Genomic DNA, 20,429 nt, shown 5'->3' on the forward strand with positions numbered 1-20,429 from the left:
GGGAAAAAGGTCTAATTTCACTTTTACACAGAGGCAAGGCTGACATGGCTTTCAAGGCCGTCTTCTCCTTGTCTGTGGTACTCAGAGGATACTCCCTTTGAGGACCACAGAAGTGTGTCACCAGAAAAGATACCCACTAAGGACACTGACCTATGTGTTGGCATCAGCTGCAGTGCTGCTGTGCCTTACACTAAGCGGCATTTGGCGAGTTATTTCCCAATCTTTAGCCTCTGTTACCACAAAATGAGAGGTAGACCAGTTGGCCCAAGGGTTACTTTCCCAGTTTCAACACACTGTGAGTCTAAGAACCATTGATTAGACTCATTTTATTCTACTGTTCTCTCCAACCGATGAAAAGTTATGGCTGAGAATTATTAAGTAGACATGGCTTAGGCCCATGACATTTTAGAGCCAAACCAGACACTGGCTTTTGTTGTCTCATTTGCTTTGTGGTTTAAATTGCTGACCCATGAGCACACACGAATTTCAGAAAACCTTATCTCCTTTCTGACTGAACCACATCCTTTCCCTCCGTATTGCGCCATTGCCCCTAGTCACAGTTTCCCCCAAAAAATGTCATTCTAATAACCCTAAGGGACAACATTGTCTCTCTGGATTATTCTTTCACGATGCTTCCCAAGCAAATCTACAAGCCTCGGAAAACCCCTTCTCTCTCTGTCCCTGTTTCTTGATTTGTGTCATTGTAGACGCCAGTCCCCACCTCATACTGGTGTTAACATTCTCAAATTTGAGAAATTTTTGAGAGCATATAGCCAACAGGACATGCTGAGGTCTTGGTATTTACTTATTCTCACTGCTTTTGCAAACTGTAGTTTATACCTAATAGCACCAGGAAGTTTCAACTCCAATCAAAATCCAGTTAAAATCGCAACTGTATTTCAAAGAAAGATTTATTATGAAAATGCATCAAATCAGTTATATGATCAAACCCACAGTAGCAGAGGAACAGCAAAGGTGGACCATCTCCATGGGAGACACATGTCCTTTCACTAAACATAAATAATAGAAATAATACCAAATAAAATAACAAAGTCTACATAAAGATTTAAATTAAGAAATAGGACGTAAATTCTGAATGTAAGGAGCAAGGTTCTTCTTAATGAGAAGTTCCAGGACTTGGGAGGCTTTTCCTGAAGTGGTTGCTCCTGTCCTGAGCCTGGAGCAGCTCAGTTCAACTCCAAATCATTCACATACTCGTTGACCCAGGGTTCGCTGGGGTCAGCACAGACTTGCCTGCCTTTTCTGGTCAGGAATCTGTAGAAGAAGGAGAAGATAGATGAGAATCCCTTGGAACCTTAGAGAACATCTACCTTCGCCTGTGATAGGCACAAAATCTCTCTGCTTGACCATTGCTTGTATGGGCAGCCGCGGTCGATGGGATTCTTCCTGGATGACCTTGACACTTAGATTCCCTGTAACTCTGATCCATGGGAGTAGCTGTGGACCCAGGGTTTCCCTATTAGGAATCAATGAGCTTTATAATCAACATAAATATTTCTCAATTTTTCATTGCTCCTTGAAATGGCCTTTCTACATGCTTTGCTAGCATGGTTTAAGCTATCTGTCTATATAGTATACATCATTCTGTTTCTAGTTTCATAGCTTGTGGATACCTTCCTTCCCAAGAGCCCCCCACTCTTCATTGACCATACAGCCACTATCAGAACTGACAACATTACCTCATGCCCGCACTGTTCTTTGGCAAAGCTTCAGTCCTTAGAACCGACTCCCCTCTGTTATTAACCTTTTCAAATGAGCCCAGACTTTTTGAGTCTTGTTCTCATGCCAATATATACTTACACCACAGCTGGCTTGGAGCAAAGGCTGCTGGTCTCATAGTAATCTATCACAAATGTCCGAGGAAGCTTCCAAGAGGTGTAAGAGAAGCAACAGGAAGTAGGAGGGTCAGAGCCCACTAGGAGGAAAAGTAAGGGTAAGGTCAAAACTGTGCCTGGCACTGTTCATTATAGATCATCATTGAGCATTCCTATTGCCTACTAGAACCCAAAACATGGTCCCTTGAATCCATGGTCATCCACCCAGAATGAGATTTTTACTCTAAAAAGACAGTCCTCAAAGAAAAGGGGAAAAAATTCTAGATGATTGAAACTGGATTGAGAATCAGAACACTTCTCAATTCCTTCATGTTGCAGGTGGGGAAATCAAGGCACAGAGATAAACAAGCTTAAGCCAGAGAGAAAGCTGATTCAATATCTGGCTTTCAGCCCACCACTTCCCTCTGTTGGTTGTTAATTCTTGAAGAAACCGGAACCTAAATATTAATAAATGTCTGGTAGACTCTATATTTAACAGCAGACTTGGGAATCTCCCCTCCTCTCTTTTGTCTCCCTCCCCAAACCTTACTGTTAGGCTGACCCCAGCTGGAAAACCGGACCCACTGGTGCTTGAGGCAGCAGTGGAAGGGTCAACTTACTTGGTGCTGAGAGCCCTGGAGTGCAGAAGGCAGCCCCAAGCAGGAGGAGAGAGAGGGTAGACACGCAGAGCTTCATGGCGTCGCTGGGGGAGAGGTTTGCAGAGAGCTGAGCCTGCAGAGCCCAGAAGCGTCAGAATCTGGCTGAGCGTTGTGCTGATCTGAGTTGGGAACCCCTCTTTATAGGGACTCTGGGGCTTGGGGCAGGGGTGTAGGAAAACGGAATTTCATGAGTAAAGATGATGTAATGGCATCAAGAAAGAAACTGAAGTTGGCAGAAAGTGAGGAGTTCCTCAGATTGTCTTTCCCCAGCAGTGACATCACGGAAGAGAAAAGAGAGAGATGGAGGGGAGGAGTGGGGTGCACACTGGAGGGGGAAGTGGCACGCCAGCGATAGTGACTGAGGTGGGAGGAGGTGGTTGTGACCCCAAGAGGAAGGATGCAATGTTCACACCTTCTAGCAAGGGCTTGTGGATAAGAACTCAGTGCAGTTAGTGGTGGGTACCTTCAGGAAACAGAGCCTTCACATCAATCTTTCCAGGTTGGCTGTGGTCTCCAGAAAAAAAAATATGGGTGTGACCACACGAGAAAACACATTGGCCGCTCTAGATTCTTCCACACACAAAAATACCATCAGCATCATTCAGAAGGGTTGGTTTAGCCTATCAAGAACAAGGAAGGAATAGAAAAAAAAAAAAAAAACAAAAAAAACAGAGATTTCAGGATATTTTATTGGAATGATAAGAGAAGCAGAGAAAGAAACCAAGTTTGGAAGACCCAGACAAAGAATGGTCTAGTGCAACTAAGGATTGATACCTAGTGATAGTGTTTGCTGCAGACAGAACGTGTAGCCAACCTAGCCAGTCCCTAGGCAACGCCTCATGTTCCTAGCTGCTTAGGACCTGTGTAGAAGATGCAGACTACACTAAGGCTGGGGGTCAAACTCAAAGTAGGGCAAACAAGGGAAACTGGATGGTGGACTCAAGGTCTCAGTCACCTTTAGCTCAATTACCCCGACTTGCCTTAGACCTCACACTGCAACATGCTCCTCTCAGAAACAAGAAACAAGGAGCCAGGCCTCCTCGGTGCTTCCATGCTAATAGCTGGGAGGGGGAGAGCAGCATCCTGGGGTACTTCAGGGTCATTTCACAAAGCACAAGTTTGTCCTGCCTCATTGTTCCTCTTCTACCAATGCACAGATGGCACTCAGCTCTCTGCTGTGCTTTCTGTCTTCAACATCATCACCTAGCTTCCAGGTCTTGTGTTCTGTGCTCCCTGAAAGCACACAAGCTGGTTTTTCTCATGATCTTTCTGGGTTGATGCAGCTTCAACATCACACATCAACGACTTGTGTCTTGGGCTCTTAGGTCCACATGGACTTCATCTTCCATGGTGTTTCAGTTCAGCCCAAATTCCTGCTCATCTGCTGTTTGTGAGAGCAGAGACAGTGGAATAAAACCTCATCATTCCTTCAAGGAGATCTTAGCCTGTTGATGGCATGGACAGTGGTTGCCCCATGAGGTGGAATAAGGTGGCACATGAGAGGTAGTAATGAGGCATCATGGAGTCTGAGGATGAAGGCTACCTCTTGTGTGAAGGTAGAGAAATCCAAGTAAGGTTGAAACTCACTGGGCTACAGTGCACCTCTGCCTACGTTTGATGAGGGCTGCTGAGGCACCAGAGGATGCTAGATGTGAATGGATGATTGGTCTGTGGAGTCTTATTGTAAATAAAGCATCCTCAGGAAGGGTGAAGACTATTCCAGAAGATTAGACCTGAAATGAGCCTATCACATTGCCTTTGTATTACAGAGGGGGAAAACAGGGCATAGAGAGGGCTCTCTGAGACCTGAGTCTGGGGCAGAGCCCATCAATAGCCTTCCTTTAAACTGGTCCTTTCTCCCCAGGGTTGTTAACTCTCAGAAAGTGGGAACTTAGGTGTTAGGACTGTCTACAGGGCAACAGAGAGTAGTAGGCTCTTGGGAGAGGCTAAAGATCCATCCAGGAGGCAGAGGCGTCCATGTGGACAGTCTGGCCTCTCTCTGGGACAGTGTGAGGGTTAGGGCTGGTAAGGAGACCACGGAGTTTTGGGGACCAACGGTGAGTGCATGCTTGGAGCTAGAGTATAGGGTGGAGAGCAAAAGCTGAGATGGAAAGTCAGGGCAAGCTGAGACATAGTCATTTTGCTAAGACAATAAACCAAGAAATGATATCTCCAGTGTAGTATCTACGTCACTTTAGGGAAATGGGATCAGACATTGAATTGTGAAGAGACAAATAGATGGTTATGCAGAGTGAAGGTTCAAAATGGCATCTGTAGCAGAGGGCTCCAGCTGAAGCAGCTCATTAGCCCTTACCAGACTCTGGCCACCAGACCTTAGTCACCAGCTGCTCTTCTGCTCCTCTCCTCTCCAGTGCCTGGTAGAGGGCAGTGACTTCAGAAGATGTTAAATTCCTGAGTGAAGCACCTAGTCTCACCAGCGTTTGGAAACTTTCCAAATTTCTTAGGAAGATTCTTCCTTTGGCTGATGTTTGCACATGTGTTTCTGCCTTCTTGCCATCCACCTGAGAGAAGATAATAATCCTGTAAAGCTTTACTGAGGCCCACTATGTAGCGGGGCTGTGCCAGTGTTGGGCGATCCTATTTTAAATGGTGGCTGTGAAGTGTCCAGGGACACCCAGAGGGTGGGGAAGAATGCTGTGAGATGTTGGCTTGGCTGCTGGATGGGAACTCACAGCAGTTACTCTTATCTCCACCAGGCCTGTTTAAGGTCAAGCCAATAAAGTCACAAAGTCAAAATTTCAGCAGGTAAGCACTAGTTCACTTTGTGGGTTACCAGAGGGAGAGAGGAGAGGGGTGAGAAGGGGAGGGGATGGGAGGGGTAGGGAGAGGGAGAGGGGAAGAAAATAGAGGAGGAGAGGGGATGATTGGGGAGGAGAGGGGAGGCAGAATGAAGGAGAAGGAAGAAGAGGGTGAGAGGAGAGGGGGAGAAGGGAGGATTGGGAAGGGGGGAGAGGAGGGGAAAAGAGAGGAGGGGCGAGGGGGAGGATTGGAGGGGGAAGGGATGTGGAGGAGAGGGGAGAGGAGGAGAGAGCCAGGCTTCCTTGGTTTCATTTCCAAATGTGTAGCACGTTCCAGCTGTGTGTTTTTCTGTAGGCTACTCACCTCTCTATTCTCAGTGTCTTTATGTGTGACAGGGACTAATAATGATACCCACTTCAAAGGAACACTGGCCGAATGAAACACATCAGTTCTAAGGCTATCACTGGCTTATGGTGTTAAGTGCTGTGTTAAGTGCTAACCACAATTACTATAATTTACGTTTTTTTGTTGTAAATCTTCAGTTTTTAAATTAAAATTAATTTAAAACCAAAACACATGTTTTTACAACCCAAGGAAGCCTGGCTCTGGGGTAAGATAATCTGAAAAGGAAAACCACTTCATTATGAATTTCTGTTAAAAGCTTAACGGCCAGGACCTGTCAGTGTGCTGCAATTTCTTGGTTCACATGAGTTTGCGCAATAGAATCCACAAAACTCTCTCTCTCTTTTTTCTCTCTCTCTCTCATCTTAGAAAGTTTGTTAATTTTAATAGTAGGTTTCAAGGACACATGGGGCGGGGGCAGCAAATGAACACGTGATAAGAAAGCAGAAGGGAGATACCAGGGGAAAGATGGGAACCCCAGGGAATGGGAACAGAGAAAAACTAATTTACATTCAAAGAATGAAGATATTGTATGCCCTCCAGTAGCAAATATTTAGCCAAAGTTTAATCTTTTTTATAAAAATAACAAAAGTATGTGTTTTTTTTCCCATCTTTAATAAGTAGTAAAATTAGGGGGCTGGAGAGATGGCTCAGTGGTTAAGAGCATTGGCTGCTCTTCCAAAGGTCCTGAGTTCAATTCCCAGCCTCGCCTCCCCCGCCCCCATGGTGGTTCACAACTGTTTATAACTATATGGGATTTAATTCCCTCTTCTGATGTGCAGACAGACATGCAGACAAAACACATGTATACATAATATAGATAAATCAATAAATCTTTTTTAAGTAGTAAACTATGTATACCCAAAATTAGAAGGTTTCTTTATTTGTCCTAAATATGGCTCCCCATGACTGCCATGGGATGGGCCTGTGCCCACGGTGTTTCTCTCTGCTCTGTGCTTCACAGAAAAGGGACACTGTGCCCTGCCAAGTTGGCACTCATCAGAGACGGCCTCAGACAGTTCACAGAGGCATGGTCTTGGTCTTCGGGAAGTCTAAAGAACAGGGTTCAAAGCCAGGTGGGCTGGCAGGGCCCTGGTCACACACACGCGCCCGCCTGAAAGCAGGTACTCATGGAAGCCAGGTGCGTCTGTAGCCTCCGGAGCTGCCCAACATGAATGAGCTGGCCACAGAATGCAGGTCTTCCGCAAGAGCGCTTTCTTAACTGCCGATTCATCTCTCCAGAACCACAACCCCCCTCTACCTGCTGCCCAAGTTTTAACTTCCAGTATAGACTACTGTAGGTGACTGAACAGATGTAGGAAGTTGTGGAAGAAGAGACAGGAGGCAGGTAGCTGTGACTTCCTGGTTTCTGGCTTGGAAGATTGAAAGGACAGGGTGTTTTCATGGGATAGATGATTGGGGATTCAGGCGGTGAATGGAGTCCAGTAGGAATACATACAACCTGATGTACTGTGGATAAACACACACATACACACACACACACACACACACACCAGAGGAAAGGACAAGAACTCAGGCAGGAAATGAAGGTCTCACTGCAAAAGGAAGGTATGACATCACTGAATCCTTGTCTCTCCTGGATGTGAGAAAGTCGCCTGACTGCAGGATGCTGTTTCTACCTTTATGAGTGATGGGGCCTGGCCTACTGCACCCTATGGACAGCCAGAAGTAGACCTAACAAGGGTGTCATTATCACTTAGTCCACTTGTGGGGCCACTGAGGCTGAACAAGAGCTGAGACTGGTACCCGGAGAAGTGGGCCCTTGGTGGGGAAACCAGAAAACAACCAATTGGCAGGGCTGGATCATGGGAAGTGAGAAGAGGGGAGCAGAGACAGCAGTAGAGGCAATCACAGAGAAGATGAATTGCCCCACCAGACTCCCTGGATGCCTAGGTGGGATGACACTCTGCTGGACTGTGCCACTTTCTGTCATGGCCACCTAATTGATCTAATCTTGGTGTTTCCCTGAAGATGAAGATCTTGCCACTACTGTCTTTTTTTTTTTTTATGTGCATTGTTGTTTTGCTTGTATGTACATATGTATGTTTGAGGGTGTCAGATCCCCTGGAACTGGAGTTACAGACAGTTGTGGGTGCTGGGAATTGAACCCAGGTCCTCTGGAAGAGCAGCCAGTGCTCTTAACTTCGGAGCCACCATCTTGTCAGCCCCAGTATGGTCTTTTATTTTTTTTCTTTTTTTTAATCCTTCTCTTCCCTTTAGAATTTCAACTCCATGATGAGTTGTAATGCATAATCCATTTTATCAAATCTGTGATTTATACACTTACCAAATTCTTATTAAGCCTCACAGTGTGCCAGGCCTTATAGCTTTATTGGAGACGCAATGGAAAATAATGCAGACAGGAAAGGGTACTGCTGACCAGTTCTAAGTGTGACCCAAGCAAGCCATTTTTCCTGGAAACCTCAATCTGCCACCTAGAACATGTCTGACTCTTCTAACTCAGCCCTTCTGTGACTCACTCAACGTGTGTGTGTTAAGCACATACTATACATATAAGCATGTCGTTTTCCAACCCAAGTGAAAACACACAGTGAAGGGCTGTTTTCTGGTGTGGGGATTGACATAGAAAGTCTTAAAACCCCACAGCCCCTAAGGGTTGTAGATTCCATCAATTGCCTTCATTTAAAAGAACAAGATTCTATGAATTAGAGACTAGGTCAGGCATCCCACCATATTAGACTCATCACGTGCTAGGTTTTGGTTATCTAGACTCCACCAACTAGACATAGCCTGGATTTGTATAAAACCGACAGGGTGTCATTTAACTTTTAAAACAAAACTTTACATAAATGACTGAGGACCCATTGCAGTAAAGTGCCTTGATTCTGGAAGTAATGTGTCCATTTCCAGAAAAGTGACAGACACGGCAGTTTTCACTTCCTCTTCTGCCCTCCTCGGCTCTTAGACTCCAGCTCTCAGAAACTGAATCATAGGTGCGAAGCTGGCTTCCTAAGAAGCGAGGGAGCTACGGCAGGCGTAATTGATGACGGGAGACAGATGCTGCAGACAGATAAAAGAAACATGGTCTGTTAAGTGGCTCCTGACCAGATGGGGCACGTTCATAGTGTGCTGGAATGACTGTGTGGTTTTGCTGTTGTGAGATGAATCGGCGGTTCAGAGAGCGCTCTTGCGGAAGACCTGCCTTCCGTGGCCAGCTCGATCACGTTGGGCAGCGCCCGAGGCTTCAGACGCCTCTGGCTTCCATGAGCACGTGGTTTCTCTGTGTAGCCCTGGTTGTCCTGGAACTTGCTTGCCTCAAACTCGTAGTGATCCGCCTGCCTTTGCCTCCCCTGAGTGCAGGAATTGAAGGCATGTGCCAGCAACACCTGATAAGATTTCTTTTTTTTTTTTTAAGATTTATTAATTTCTATTGCATATGAGTGTTTGCTGCATCTACGTATATACTGCACGTGAGTGCCTTGTGCCCAAGGAAGTCAGAAAAAGGGCATCGATCCCCTAGAACTGCAGTTCCAGGTGACTGTGAGCTTTCGTGTGGGTGCTGGACACTGGGCCCAGGTCCTCTGCAAAAATGGCGGTGCTTAGACTTGCTGAGCTACCCATCAGTCAAGCCCCTGATGTAAGAATTCTTGACACAGAATCTTAGAATCAGCAAAGTTCAGTCTTAGCAATCCTTCGATGCTACACCTAGCACCCAAATTGTTGTGGCAGATAGTGAGATGTACCTCATTTCAAAATGCCTCAGAAGGCCAGCAAACCTTCTTAGCAGAACTTCTTAACGTCATTTGCTACACATATATATGACTGTCTGAGTTCAACCCCTGGTAAGAGGAAACTGATGAATGCTGTCCTCTTACCTCCACATACATGCTATGGCAACACGGCACACTCACATACTGGTAAAAACGTGTGTGCACACCATGTAATATAGTAATAATAATCATAATAAAATCAAAACTGAAAACGAAAAAAAAAGTCACTCTTTAGACTTTAGGACAGACTTCCAAAGGTGAGTGCTTGTTTTGTTTATGCCTGAAGCCCTCCACTGTTTTCCTGTATCTAACCTACAAACTCCGACTCCTCTGCAGAGGGTTTCAAGCCTCCTCCTTGATTCATTCAATCTCAATTTTGCTTCACTATCCCTGTCATTCTGCTGAACCCACGAGGTCATATCCTCCTACTCTGTCCTCATAGATTTCATCTTGTGTGATTTTTAGAATATTCTTAATGATTTGAGATTTTAATATAATTATATATATTTCTCCTTTTTTATCCTTCCCTCCACACTTGCTCTCTCTCAAATTTTGACTTTTTTTCTTTAATTGTCATTACATAGGCATACACGAGTATGCATGTGTGCATTTTGTGTGTGTGTGTGAGAGAGAGAGAGAAAGAAAGAGAGAGAGAGATTGTGTGTATTCTTAAATACATAAATACAAATAAATACAACCTGGTAAGTCTATATAATAAGGTTACTATATAGAATTTTACTATGTAATGTGTATTTTCAGAGCTGACCATTTAGTCTTAAACAGTCGCTATGCTCTTTCCTGAGGAAGACTATTCCTCCCCTTCACAGCATTCCTTAGCTGCCTGTAGTTTTTTGTTGTTGTTGTTTTGTTTTTTTGTTTTTTGTTTTTTGTCTTGGTTGAGGCCTCCGAAGTTTTCCCTCTTCCATGTTAGCTTATCTATTGGTGTCATCCTTGTTCAGTCATGCTCAGGCAGCCGTGGTGGTGAGGCTTCATTGGTGTAGCCTCTCTGATATTTCTAGGAGGCACAGCATCACAGCAGACTTCCTGTTCCTTTGGCTCTTACAATCTTTCTGTCCCATCTTAAGCAATGATTCCTGGGTCCTGGGTGTAGTAGTTTCACGGCACCACGACTCTGCATTTTGATGAGTTGTGGTTTCTGTGATGGCTTTGTTGAAAGGAGAAGTTTTCTTGACTGTATGCTTTAAGACCTTATCAAAGTTGCAGCCCTTCAATGAAGCCTCCTGATTCCCTCTGCAGAAGGTCACTCTATCCTCTGAGCTCTGGGAACTCAATTTCTTCTTCCCTTAGCACTTCCTGCCACATTCTGTGGTCCTTATTCACTTACTTATCTGTCCCTGCTACCCTGTGAGATCTGAAGATTAAAAGCCACTAAAAAAGAACACAACCACTTGTCTCAGTAAAGAATCAAGACTACAGTTGGACAAAAACTTGAGTACATCTACCAAAACTTTTTTCAAGGACTAGAGAGATGGTTCAGTGGTTAAAGTTCTTGCTCTGAAAGCACGAGGACCAGAGTCTAGACTCCCAGTTTCCAGGCCTGGTGGCCTGGTGCATGGGATTAAATGCATTAGTGATAGCTCCAAGTCACCAATAATGCATCAGCATCACATCAAGGACAGAAAGACATGTGCTTCCCCTTGCAGACATTTAATCAAGAGTGGGTCCAGATTTAAATTCTCTACTTCACACCCCGTGTGTCTTCTGTCCTCTGTCTATTGCATGAGCCTGAATCTGTCTGTCTGAAGGCTATCCTGTGAATCTGTCTCTACTTCTGTATCTGTGTGTGACTGTGTCTGTCTGTCTCTCTCTGTGTGTCTATGTCTCTGTGTCTCTGTCCCTCATGTGAATGTTGTGTGACTATGTCAGTTATGTGGCTGTACATAATTTAAGATTAAAGCAATGTATTTGCTTAGGTTGCAGAAGTTGATTATATGAAAAATCCAAGGCAAATATGGTTGATTGTTACATTGTTTAAACACAGGTTAAACAAACAACTGAGTACACAGTAGGATAGTACTCTTAAGTCTTACGTGATCTCAAGGTGTATTATTGATTCTGGGTGTGAGATCCAGCAAAAGTTCTAGACTCTTAGAATGTATGAGACATATTTTTAATCATAATATTGCATCACCACAGTCTTCCTCTTAATTCTAGTCTTGGAAGGCAGAGACAGGATAATATGGCAGACCAACCGCATTAGTGAGCTCTGAATTTGATTAAGAGAGCCTGCCTCAATGAATAACGTGGAAGACTGATGGGGGGATGATTCCTGGCCTCCACATGCACATACATGCATACACACTCACACACACACAGACCACACATGCACACATGCACAGGCAAACATGCACACACACACTCATGCATGCATATACACTCACACATACAGACTACCACACACACACATACACATACACACACACACATACACAGACATGCACACACCCCTTCTTTCAGGCATGTAATCCTGGCACTCTAGCGCCTGAGGCAGGAGGATCATAATTTTGACTACCTAGTGAGACCTTGCCTTCAAAAAACTGAAATGAAAAGCAATTAAAATTAAAACATTTGATAACAGCTCACTTTTAAACTGTGATACCTAAAATGCTTTTAACTAAATGAGTTCATGAGGATATGAGTGGACAGGAAGGTAAACGCTCACCAAATAAAATAAGAAAAATCTCAAAATATAAGAAAATTAATCACCGACAGGCCCATCAAACAATGTATTATTATTAACTCTTTAAAGCTTTTATTTCTAGTGATTTTTTTTAAATTCCAGTACTATCTATTTATAATGCCTGGGTTTGGGGTGCAAATCTGTGCATATCCCTAGATATTTGTAGAATTCTTCACTTTGGAAAAGTTGTACAGTTTTTCTTGATAATTTATTTACCACAAATGTTATGGGTATATTTATATAATTTTTATCAATTTTCAAGAGCTTCATAAATAAGTGATCCAACATATACACTATAATTTAATTTATAGTTCTTTCATAATGAAAAGTTCAGTTTCCTCAGTTCAGAGTTATAATGACACTGGGCCAACTATCTCTGTGTTTAAAGATGGATTCATATTTGGGTTGTTTCCATGAAACTCTTTCCTAAAAAGGCTTTTTCTATCTTAATGGGCACTGACATTTTTAGGCTTCTCACATACTGACACCCACACTTGAAGTGTCTTTATGACACATAACTAATGCTTAACCCAGTGACCTACTCACTCCATTGCTGATGATTGGACAAGTGTCTGGAATGACCCCATGTTCCCTACTGCTCTAGCCAGGAATGCACCAACTCAGTCCCTCATGATGATGGAGGGAGGGGCTGTTATGCCATCCATGTGGTTAGAGAAGCTGAGAAATAACAAGAGTTTCCTTTCCGTGGCAAGGAACAGGGCTGGAGCGTTCGCTCACAGAACAGTGTTTATGAGAAGGGACCAGCTAAGAATAGCCCTGGGTTGACTTTGTCCTAGCTCCTCCTGCTCCTGAGAGAAACTGTCTCCCCACAAGAAGAATAGGTCACGAGTTGAGAGCTGAGACTTAACATCTCAGAGATGCTATTCTTGGATATCCTGAGTCCCTGTGGTCACTGGGGACTCTGGGTTGTGTAATATTCAACATGACACCATTGCTGTGCGTAAAAATTTCCCTCCTCACCCCCAGATTCCATTTCCTCCTCTACCATCTATAAAGAGAAGGGGCACATGGCTTCAGGCACCAGAAGGGCACAAGTGGCAGCGAGTACCTTTCCCTTCTCAGCTCTATCACCTGCTCAGCAGCATGAAGGTCTCAACCGCCGCCCTTGCTGTCCTTCTCTACGCCATGACCCTCTGCAACCAAGTCTTCTCGGCGCCATGTGAGTCCACACTGCTGCGGCAGGCGTCCCCACTCGCTGCAGCGTTTTCTGTGGCTTCAGGGTCTACAAGCGAGAGGAAACTGATCTTTCTCTTTTAAGGCTTTCGTCTTCCTTTCTATGAAGTGGAAGTGTCTTTTAGAGTTACCCAGGTCAGGCAGCCCTAGGATTCCTGGGCAGCTCTGTCTCCGGGATGCCTTAAGCGGTGCCCTCCGCCCTAATGTCTTTTTTGCTGACCTCTTGTGTCAGAGAAAGTTGTGAAAAAGACATGGGGCAACACACAAAGAGAAAGCCCATAGTGAAGACGCAGAGAGAACAGCGATAGAAAGAAAGGTAGACATGGGGCATTTCTGGTCCGAGATGCCCAAATTCCCCCAGAGCTTGAGCCTTCCAACTCTCACCCCAAGCAAGGCAGCCTTCCTCGCCCCTTAGGTTGGGTTGACCGTCCTGTGCTGCTCAGTGATGACTTGAGCTCATTCTGTCTCTTCCCCTGCAGACGGTACTGACACCCCGACAGCCTGCTGCTTCTCCTACAGCCGGCAGATTCAACGCAAATTCATCGTTGACTACTTTGAGACCAGCAGCCTCTGCTCTGAGCCAGGTGTCATGTAAGTTCTGTGGGGTGTGGAAAAAAGTGAGAGAGGGATTCTCGGCCATGGGGGTCGGGTGGGGAGGAAGTACAACAGGGAAGCATAAGGGACCAGTGAGAGAGGCTCTGGAGAGCATCACCGCAGACCGGTGGATGGAGAAGCTACAGGGGACATCGGACTCCCCCAGTTTCTTGACCCTCACCTCTCTCTACAGTTTCCTGACCAAGAGGAACCGGCAGATCTGCGCTGACCCCAAAGAGACCTGGGTCCAAGAATACATCACTGATCTGGAGCTGAATGCCTGAGAGGCTTGGAGTCATCAAGGAACCCCAAAACCTCCGTGGGTCCTATGTGGAACAGGGACCTGAGCCCCGGAACATTCCTGCCACCTCCATAGCTTCATCCCCTATAAGCTGTTTGCTGCCAAGTAGTTACACCCAGGGATTCTTAACCGGAATTTTAATTTTAATTTAATTTAATTTAATTTAGTACTGTTAATTTAATATTATTTAATTTTGTAATTTATTTTATTGCCACACTTGTGTCTGTGACCTTTCTGAAAGACCTCAGGGTACTTCCCTTGACACCCATCCCCACCCCTCCCCTTTCCCTCCTTGCTCACACTGTGTGACAGCTAAGTGGCTGTTAACAGTATTCTAGGTAGGCACGAAGACAAAGTCATGAACTGACAAAAATACAATGGATGCTTTGTCTCTACCAGAGAAATAATAAATATACCCTCAATAAGTAGCTGGTGTTGAGTTTTATTTTATCATTATTTTTTCTTTTTCTGCAAAGACAAAGTTACTGATTAAGAAGGATATCAGCAAAGAGTAGGAAGATGTGAAATAGAAGTTTGGGGGGTGATAAGGAGTAGGTAGGTGGGAATGGGTGGGCTTTTACAGAGTTGTTCCATTTCTTCCTGGAAGTATGGTTCTGGAACACTGAGATGGTGGCCATGTTGTGAATCAACTCATAATGAACCTGGCTAGAAAAAGTCACCATTTAAACAAATATCAAATGGAGCATTAGTCACGCGTACCCTAACTCAAGCCTTCCTAAGCACAATTTTGAGGGTTACTTTAAACTCGGTAATTTTTTTTTTTTTAATGCATTGTCCATTTGATCTTGGCTTTTGTTTTTGTTTTGAGACATAGTCTTTCTCTGTAGTCCTGTCTGGCCTGAAATTCAGAGATCTGCGTGCCTTTGCCTCTTGAATGCTGAGACTAAAGCTGTATATCCCTGTGTCAAAGGTCCCCCGAAAGCTTATGCATCAAAGGATTGGTCCCCAGGACAGCAGGGCTGAGAGGGAAGTAATCAGTTCCTGAGGGCTCTGACCTCATGAATTGTATGAAGCCATATGGATATGGGGAGTCAAGTGACATTTCTGTGGTAGAAGCAAGACCTAGTTCTCAGCTGCCACTAACAAGCAGGCTTTCTCCACGTGCTTCCGCCATGAGGAGAGGACATGCCATCAGGCTGCAGGTGCCCTGAGCTGAGTCTGGGTTATTTTGTCCCAGTGATGTAGAGTGGACTAAAGCACCTGCGTTCGTATACCTCAGGACGCACGATGAACCGTCCCCGACTGACAGAAGAGTCAGCCGGGGCTCAGAAAGCATAAGCAACTCGGCCAAGATCAGAGCATGAAAGATCCAACCGAGTTGCCAAACTCAATTTCTACTTACGGATTATCTTCTTAATTCTACTGACCTGCAGCAACTGCCCAGTCAGGCGACGGCCCAGGTCTGGCAGAGTCAGCAGTCCGTTGAGAACCACTACCAGGGCTAGCAAGATGCCACCAAGCCTCCTGACCTGAATCTGAGCCCCAGGAAGTGCTGGAAGTACAGAACCAACCCCTTCGAATTGCCCTCTGACCTCCTTTGTTTCAGTCACCGTCATTCCGGAGACCCTGAGATAGCCCCAGAAGGTATCAGCTTGCCTCCAGTAGCCCAATAGCTCCAGATGACACTGTTCGTAGCTGTTCTAAATGCCTCTGTCCATCTTTAAGATGCCCTCAGTAGAAACGGGAGAAACTTGTGTTCAGGCCAGCTGGAGTGGACAGGCCCGGGACAACTGTACAAACTGGGGGGTAGAGGAGGAATTAGGCAAAAGGTTTGTGGTTAGCAGACAGAAGACTATCCATCCGTGGGGCTGGTTAAACAAACAACTTCCCTCACACTTCTCTTTAGGCTAGGCCAAGAGACCCCAAGATGTCTTGCAACTAAAGCCCCAATAGTCTCATCCGAGCAGTTTTATTGGTAGCTTTATGGTCTTTTGTCACTGATGAAGTGGGCTGTACTGATGACACAAAGCACAGACAGGCGTAGGGCTGCCAGCCCTGGGAGGGAGTCAAAGCAGTACCTTGAAGCTGAGTCTTCAAACAGTGGCAGAAGTTCTGAGAGACCACAGAGAACAGAGAACATCCTCAGAAAACAGACTGCAGGAGGCTAAGGGCTGTGGTGGCGGAGGGTTGAGAAAGAGCAGCTCCCCAAGGTGACTGACAGAGCTATAAACATCAGTTCTAACCAGGTGCTGGGGCTTTGCTCTCAAAGACTGGGCTGAGCCTTGCTGACACAAAGGGGCTTGAATATCTGTTATCTCCTTCTGAATAGAAGAAAAGAGCCCAAAGCAGATTGGCTAGACAATGGTGGTTCTCAGAAAGGTGGTGCCTGGACTGCTGGATGCGCATCACCTAGGAACTAGTACTACAATTTAAGCCTTTCCAAGCAGTGGGCCCGTCAAGGTGTGTTTTCACAAGCCTCTGGGGCAGCCTGGTGCACACTAGAATTTAGAAACCATTTTCTTTTTTCCTTCCTTCCTTCCTTCCTTCCTTCCTTCCTTCCTTCCTTCCTTCCTTTCTTTCTTTCTTTCTTTCTTTCCTTCTTTCCTTCTTTCTTTCTTCCTTTTTGGTTTTTCAAGACAGGGTTTCTCTGTGTAGCCTTGGCTGTCCTGGACTTGCTCTGTAGACCAGGCTAGTCTCAAACTCACAGAGATCCACCTGCCTCTGCCTCCCCAGGTGCTGAGATTACAGGCATGCGCCATGGCACCCGGCTACAAACCATTTTTTATTCAGACCATTGTGTACTTCAGCCAGGGCCATATTTCTTTCTTTTTTAATTTTTATTTTTTAAAATTATTATTATTATTTACAATTTATTCACTTTGTATCCCTATTGTAGCCCTTTCCCTCATCTCCTCCCTGCCCCATCCTTTCTCCCCCTCCTCCCCCATCCAATTTCTTTAATCCACTGAAAAGGGGGCTTCCTTCTCCCCTACTATCTGACCTTAGCCTATCAAGTCTCATCAGGACTGCTTAAACCTTCTTCCTCTGTAGCCTGTTAAGGCCAACCAGCCAGGGGGAAACTGATCAAGGAGCAGGCAGCCGAGTGTTGACAGAGGCAGCCCCTGCTTCCCGTATTAACGGACTCACTTGAAGACTGAGGTGCCTGTGGGCTACATCTGAGCAGGGGGTCTATGTCCTCTCTATACATGGTCCTTGGTTGATGCATCAGTCTCTGCAGGCCCCCTGGGTCTAGATGTTTTTTGGCTATGTTGGTCTCCTAGTGGAGCTCCTGTCCCCTCGGAATCCTTCTATCCCCGCTTCCTCCACAAGACTCCCTGCACTCTGCCCAAAGTTTGGCTCCAGTAGCGCAATAGGTTAGCGCTTGGTGCTTATACAGCAGGACCATATTTCTATATGGTAGAGTGCTCTGCATTTCTCAGGGTGTTTGTTAGCTGTGCCAAGGAGGAAGCTAATCCAACCTAAACCAAAGAGGCTTGAGCTGGTGAACCTTGACTGTCAGGTACAAATGGGCTTTGGCCCAGGTATCCCGGATGCAGCTGCTCACCTAGAATCACATCTCCCTTAGATGGGTTTGCAGGAAGACTGCCAGGACCTGCCACAGGTCCATGAATCCTTTTTTGTTTTGTTTGTGTTCAGAGAAGAATGTGTTACTGTTGGGAAGTTAAAAAAAAAAAACAAAAAACAAAAAACAAAGACAAAAACAAAACCAAAAAAACCCTTCAGATTCTTTTAAATTTGACTTCCTAACCAATTGCTTGTGATGAATTTTGTTGTTTGCTTAGGTTAATCAAAGAACGTATGTCTACATAATTTCATACCAGTTCAAGTTGGAGAAACACAAGGAAGTGTGTTATCCCAAAGGAAATACAGATTTCCGTTTTTAGGGAGGGATGTAGCATAGACTGAGGTGGGAGCTATTGTTGATTTTTTTTGTTGTTGTTGTTGGCCTGTGAAGGGCATTGGTATTTTGTGTATGGTGTGTATTTCTTCTCTTTTGCTCTGTAGATTAGAAAAGGTCAGGCATTGGGGACTCTTTGTCTTGGAGGTGTTGCCTTGTGCGCTTCCTGTTTCCCTATATGGACTATCGTCCAAATATGGGACTAAACAGGCATTACTACTCTGTATGGCATCGAGGTAACCACCAGAAAATGGAGCGACACGCCCACTCTGGAACGCTTGCAGCAGGGTGAGAGGCAGTCTGTCCCCAACACCACCCATCCCTCTAGCAGACGATGGGGGAAGTGAGAGAACTTAAAATAATGAGTCACTTGTGTAGATTGCACATATTGAGGAACACGGGGGAATCCTTCAGTAGGGAAACGCACAGATGGGGCCCACCTTCAGCCTAGGAGTTTACAAAGAAAGATTGTGTAAGATTCACCCCATCTCCAGAGCCTGGCTGGGTGGGTCTTGCTTAAAATTTGCTCATTTGCATTTTGGGGTTTTCAAATATATTATCACACTGTAAACATGTCTCATGTCATCAAACCCATTTATAAATGCTACCGAATTTTTCTCAATGGTAGATGAGTTAAATTACCTCCAATTCTAAGTTGATTTAAACGTACTGGAGATTAAGCATGTGTACGCATATGACTTCTCCCCAGGGGCGAATTTCTCTAGGTAGGAGATAAATTCTTAGATGCAGACTTCCTTGGTCAAAGGCTAAGAACATTTTCAGGTTAGTGATGCTTAGCTCCCGCACCTGACACACCTTAATGCCATTTGACTGGTGTGTTTTTGGCTCCTGAGGATTATCTCTGGAAGGAGCAGAGTTTGCAAGGTTAGCTGTACCCATCAGTGCCCATTAGCCCAGCCCAACCAGGCCTGGGCAGAATCATTTGGGTTGTATTGGCCAGGAGTTGTGGCATCTTTGTTTATTCACCTCTGCGTGGTTAGAACAGCTGTGGAATATGACACAAGTTTCCCCTGCTCTGTAGGGGAAACTATGATGGCAGAAGTCTAGCGAGAAGGGGCCCTCGAGGCGTGATTCTGGAGTGACACTGACATTTCACCTCCTCGAACTGTGGAAACCACTTCCCTGTAAACAGCCCAAGTTGAGTGAGATACGCTGGGCCCAGCGGTTACCCAAGACCCCTCTTGTGTGTACACATCAGCAGGACACAGCTGTGCTGAAGTATTTCCTCTCCAATCGCCCCCCAGTCCCCACCTCCCCACAGCCTAGGGTCTACCTGCTAAAAGACTAAGTGTAGGGCAGCCCCAGAAGGATGCTGGCAAGTGAGTGCCCAGACCCCATCTCGTTCTGCCCACACTCAGAAGCCCTTGCTCTTGTCCCCACGCACCCCCATCTCTGTTCCTGGGCCTCCTCGCTCAAGTCTAACTTCGATTGTGGTTCTTGTCTCTAGCTTGGGTTAGACCACATCACCAGAATACTGCAGACAAAAGTAACTATGAAAAACAACTTCACAAGGTATTTCCAAAACGCCTCAGGCTATAAGTTTCAGGGGCGTGGGGGTGTTTCTTTCCAAAATACTTTAGCTTCCTACTTTTATATAGCTTAGAAAAAAAGGGTTGAATCTTGCCCTGTTTGGGACCTTAACAAGTTTCCTCAAGAGAACCCAGCGACACTTGCTTCCCAGGGGGCATCTGAGTACTGAGGGTTCCTCAGTCTATGTCACAGGTGATCTGCAGGGCTGGTCTCTTCTTAGACTGTCTGGAGATCCTCAGTAGTGCTGGCACAAAAGACAGGGCAGTCACTTAGTGGCATTTCCTGCACGGGGAGATATCGACCAACTGTAAAGCAGGAGAACAAATGACAAGGACAAGCTGTAAAGAGCAACCTCCAACTGCCTTCCCGATCTTCCCAGCCCTTACACTTGAGCAGCATTCTTCCCATCTACTTTCTTCTGATTTTATCATTAGCTTAAAAAAAAAATGAAGGCGATTCATTTGTTTCTATGAAAACTTCCTTAGGCTCAGCCTGTGCTTTCCTTCAGAGCTGACCCAAACCCCCAAGCACCTGTGGCTTTTTCTGTGACCACACACCTCACCCCGCAGCTGGCCCTTAACAAATCAGAAGGTGACTATTAGGAAAGAAGTAGGCAGTGTTGGGTAAAAATGGTTCTTCCTGTCCCTCTCTGGAAGAAGCAGGAAATATGAAGTCACCAGGAATGAGGACAGGGGAGTCTGAAAAGACCCACAGGGTGGCTGTGGGCAGTCTTAGGGAGGTCTGCCCTTTGAGGGTACACCGGAAGGCCAGGAGGGGACTTCTGGCCTGGCTTGGGAGGA

The 20,429-nt window shown here is 45.5% G+C and overlaps 2 protein-coding genes across 2 annotated transcripts; one reads left to right on the top strand and one right to left on the bottom strand.

The window, feature by feature from the left end:
• Window positions 1–893: 893 nt before the first annotated feature.
• On the bottom strand, window positions 894–2,692 carry LOC110555685 (C-C motif chemokine 4-like). The gene is made up of 3 exons (XM_021649034.2): window positions 2,456–2,692; window positions 1,822–1,936; window positions 894–1,275 (listed from the first exon to the last, which is right to left on the bottom strand). The coding sequence occupies exons 1-3, from the start codon at window positions 2,529–2,531 to the stop codon at window positions 1,188–1,190; spliced, it is 279 nt and encodes a 92-aa protein (XP_021504709.1). The 5' UTR covers window positions 2,532–2,692; the 3' UTR covers window positions 894–1,187.
• A 10,439-nt stretch (window positions 2,693–13,131) lies between these two features.
• LOC110555679 (C-C motif chemokine 3) lies at window positions 13,132–14,626 on the top strand. Its single transcript, XM_021649027.2, has 3 exons — window positions 13,132–13,289; window positions 13,783–13,894; window positions 14,091–14,626. Exons 1-3 carry the CDS (start codon window positions 13,214–13,216, stop codon window positions 14,179–14,181), a joined length of 279 nt encoding a protein of 92 aa, XP_021504702.2. The 5' UTR covers window positions 13,132–13,213; the 3' UTR covers window positions 14,182–14,626.
• The last annotated feature ends 5,803 nt before the right edge of the window (window positions 14,627–20,429 follow it).

This window comes from Meriones unguiculatus, chromosome 7 (genome assembly GCF_030254825.1).
Source record: "Meriones unguiculatus strain TT.TT164.6M chromosome 7, Bangor_MerUng_6.1, whole genome shotgun sequence".
NCBI lineage: Eukaryota > Metazoa > Chordata > Mammalia > Rodentia > Muridae > Meriones > Meriones unguiculatus.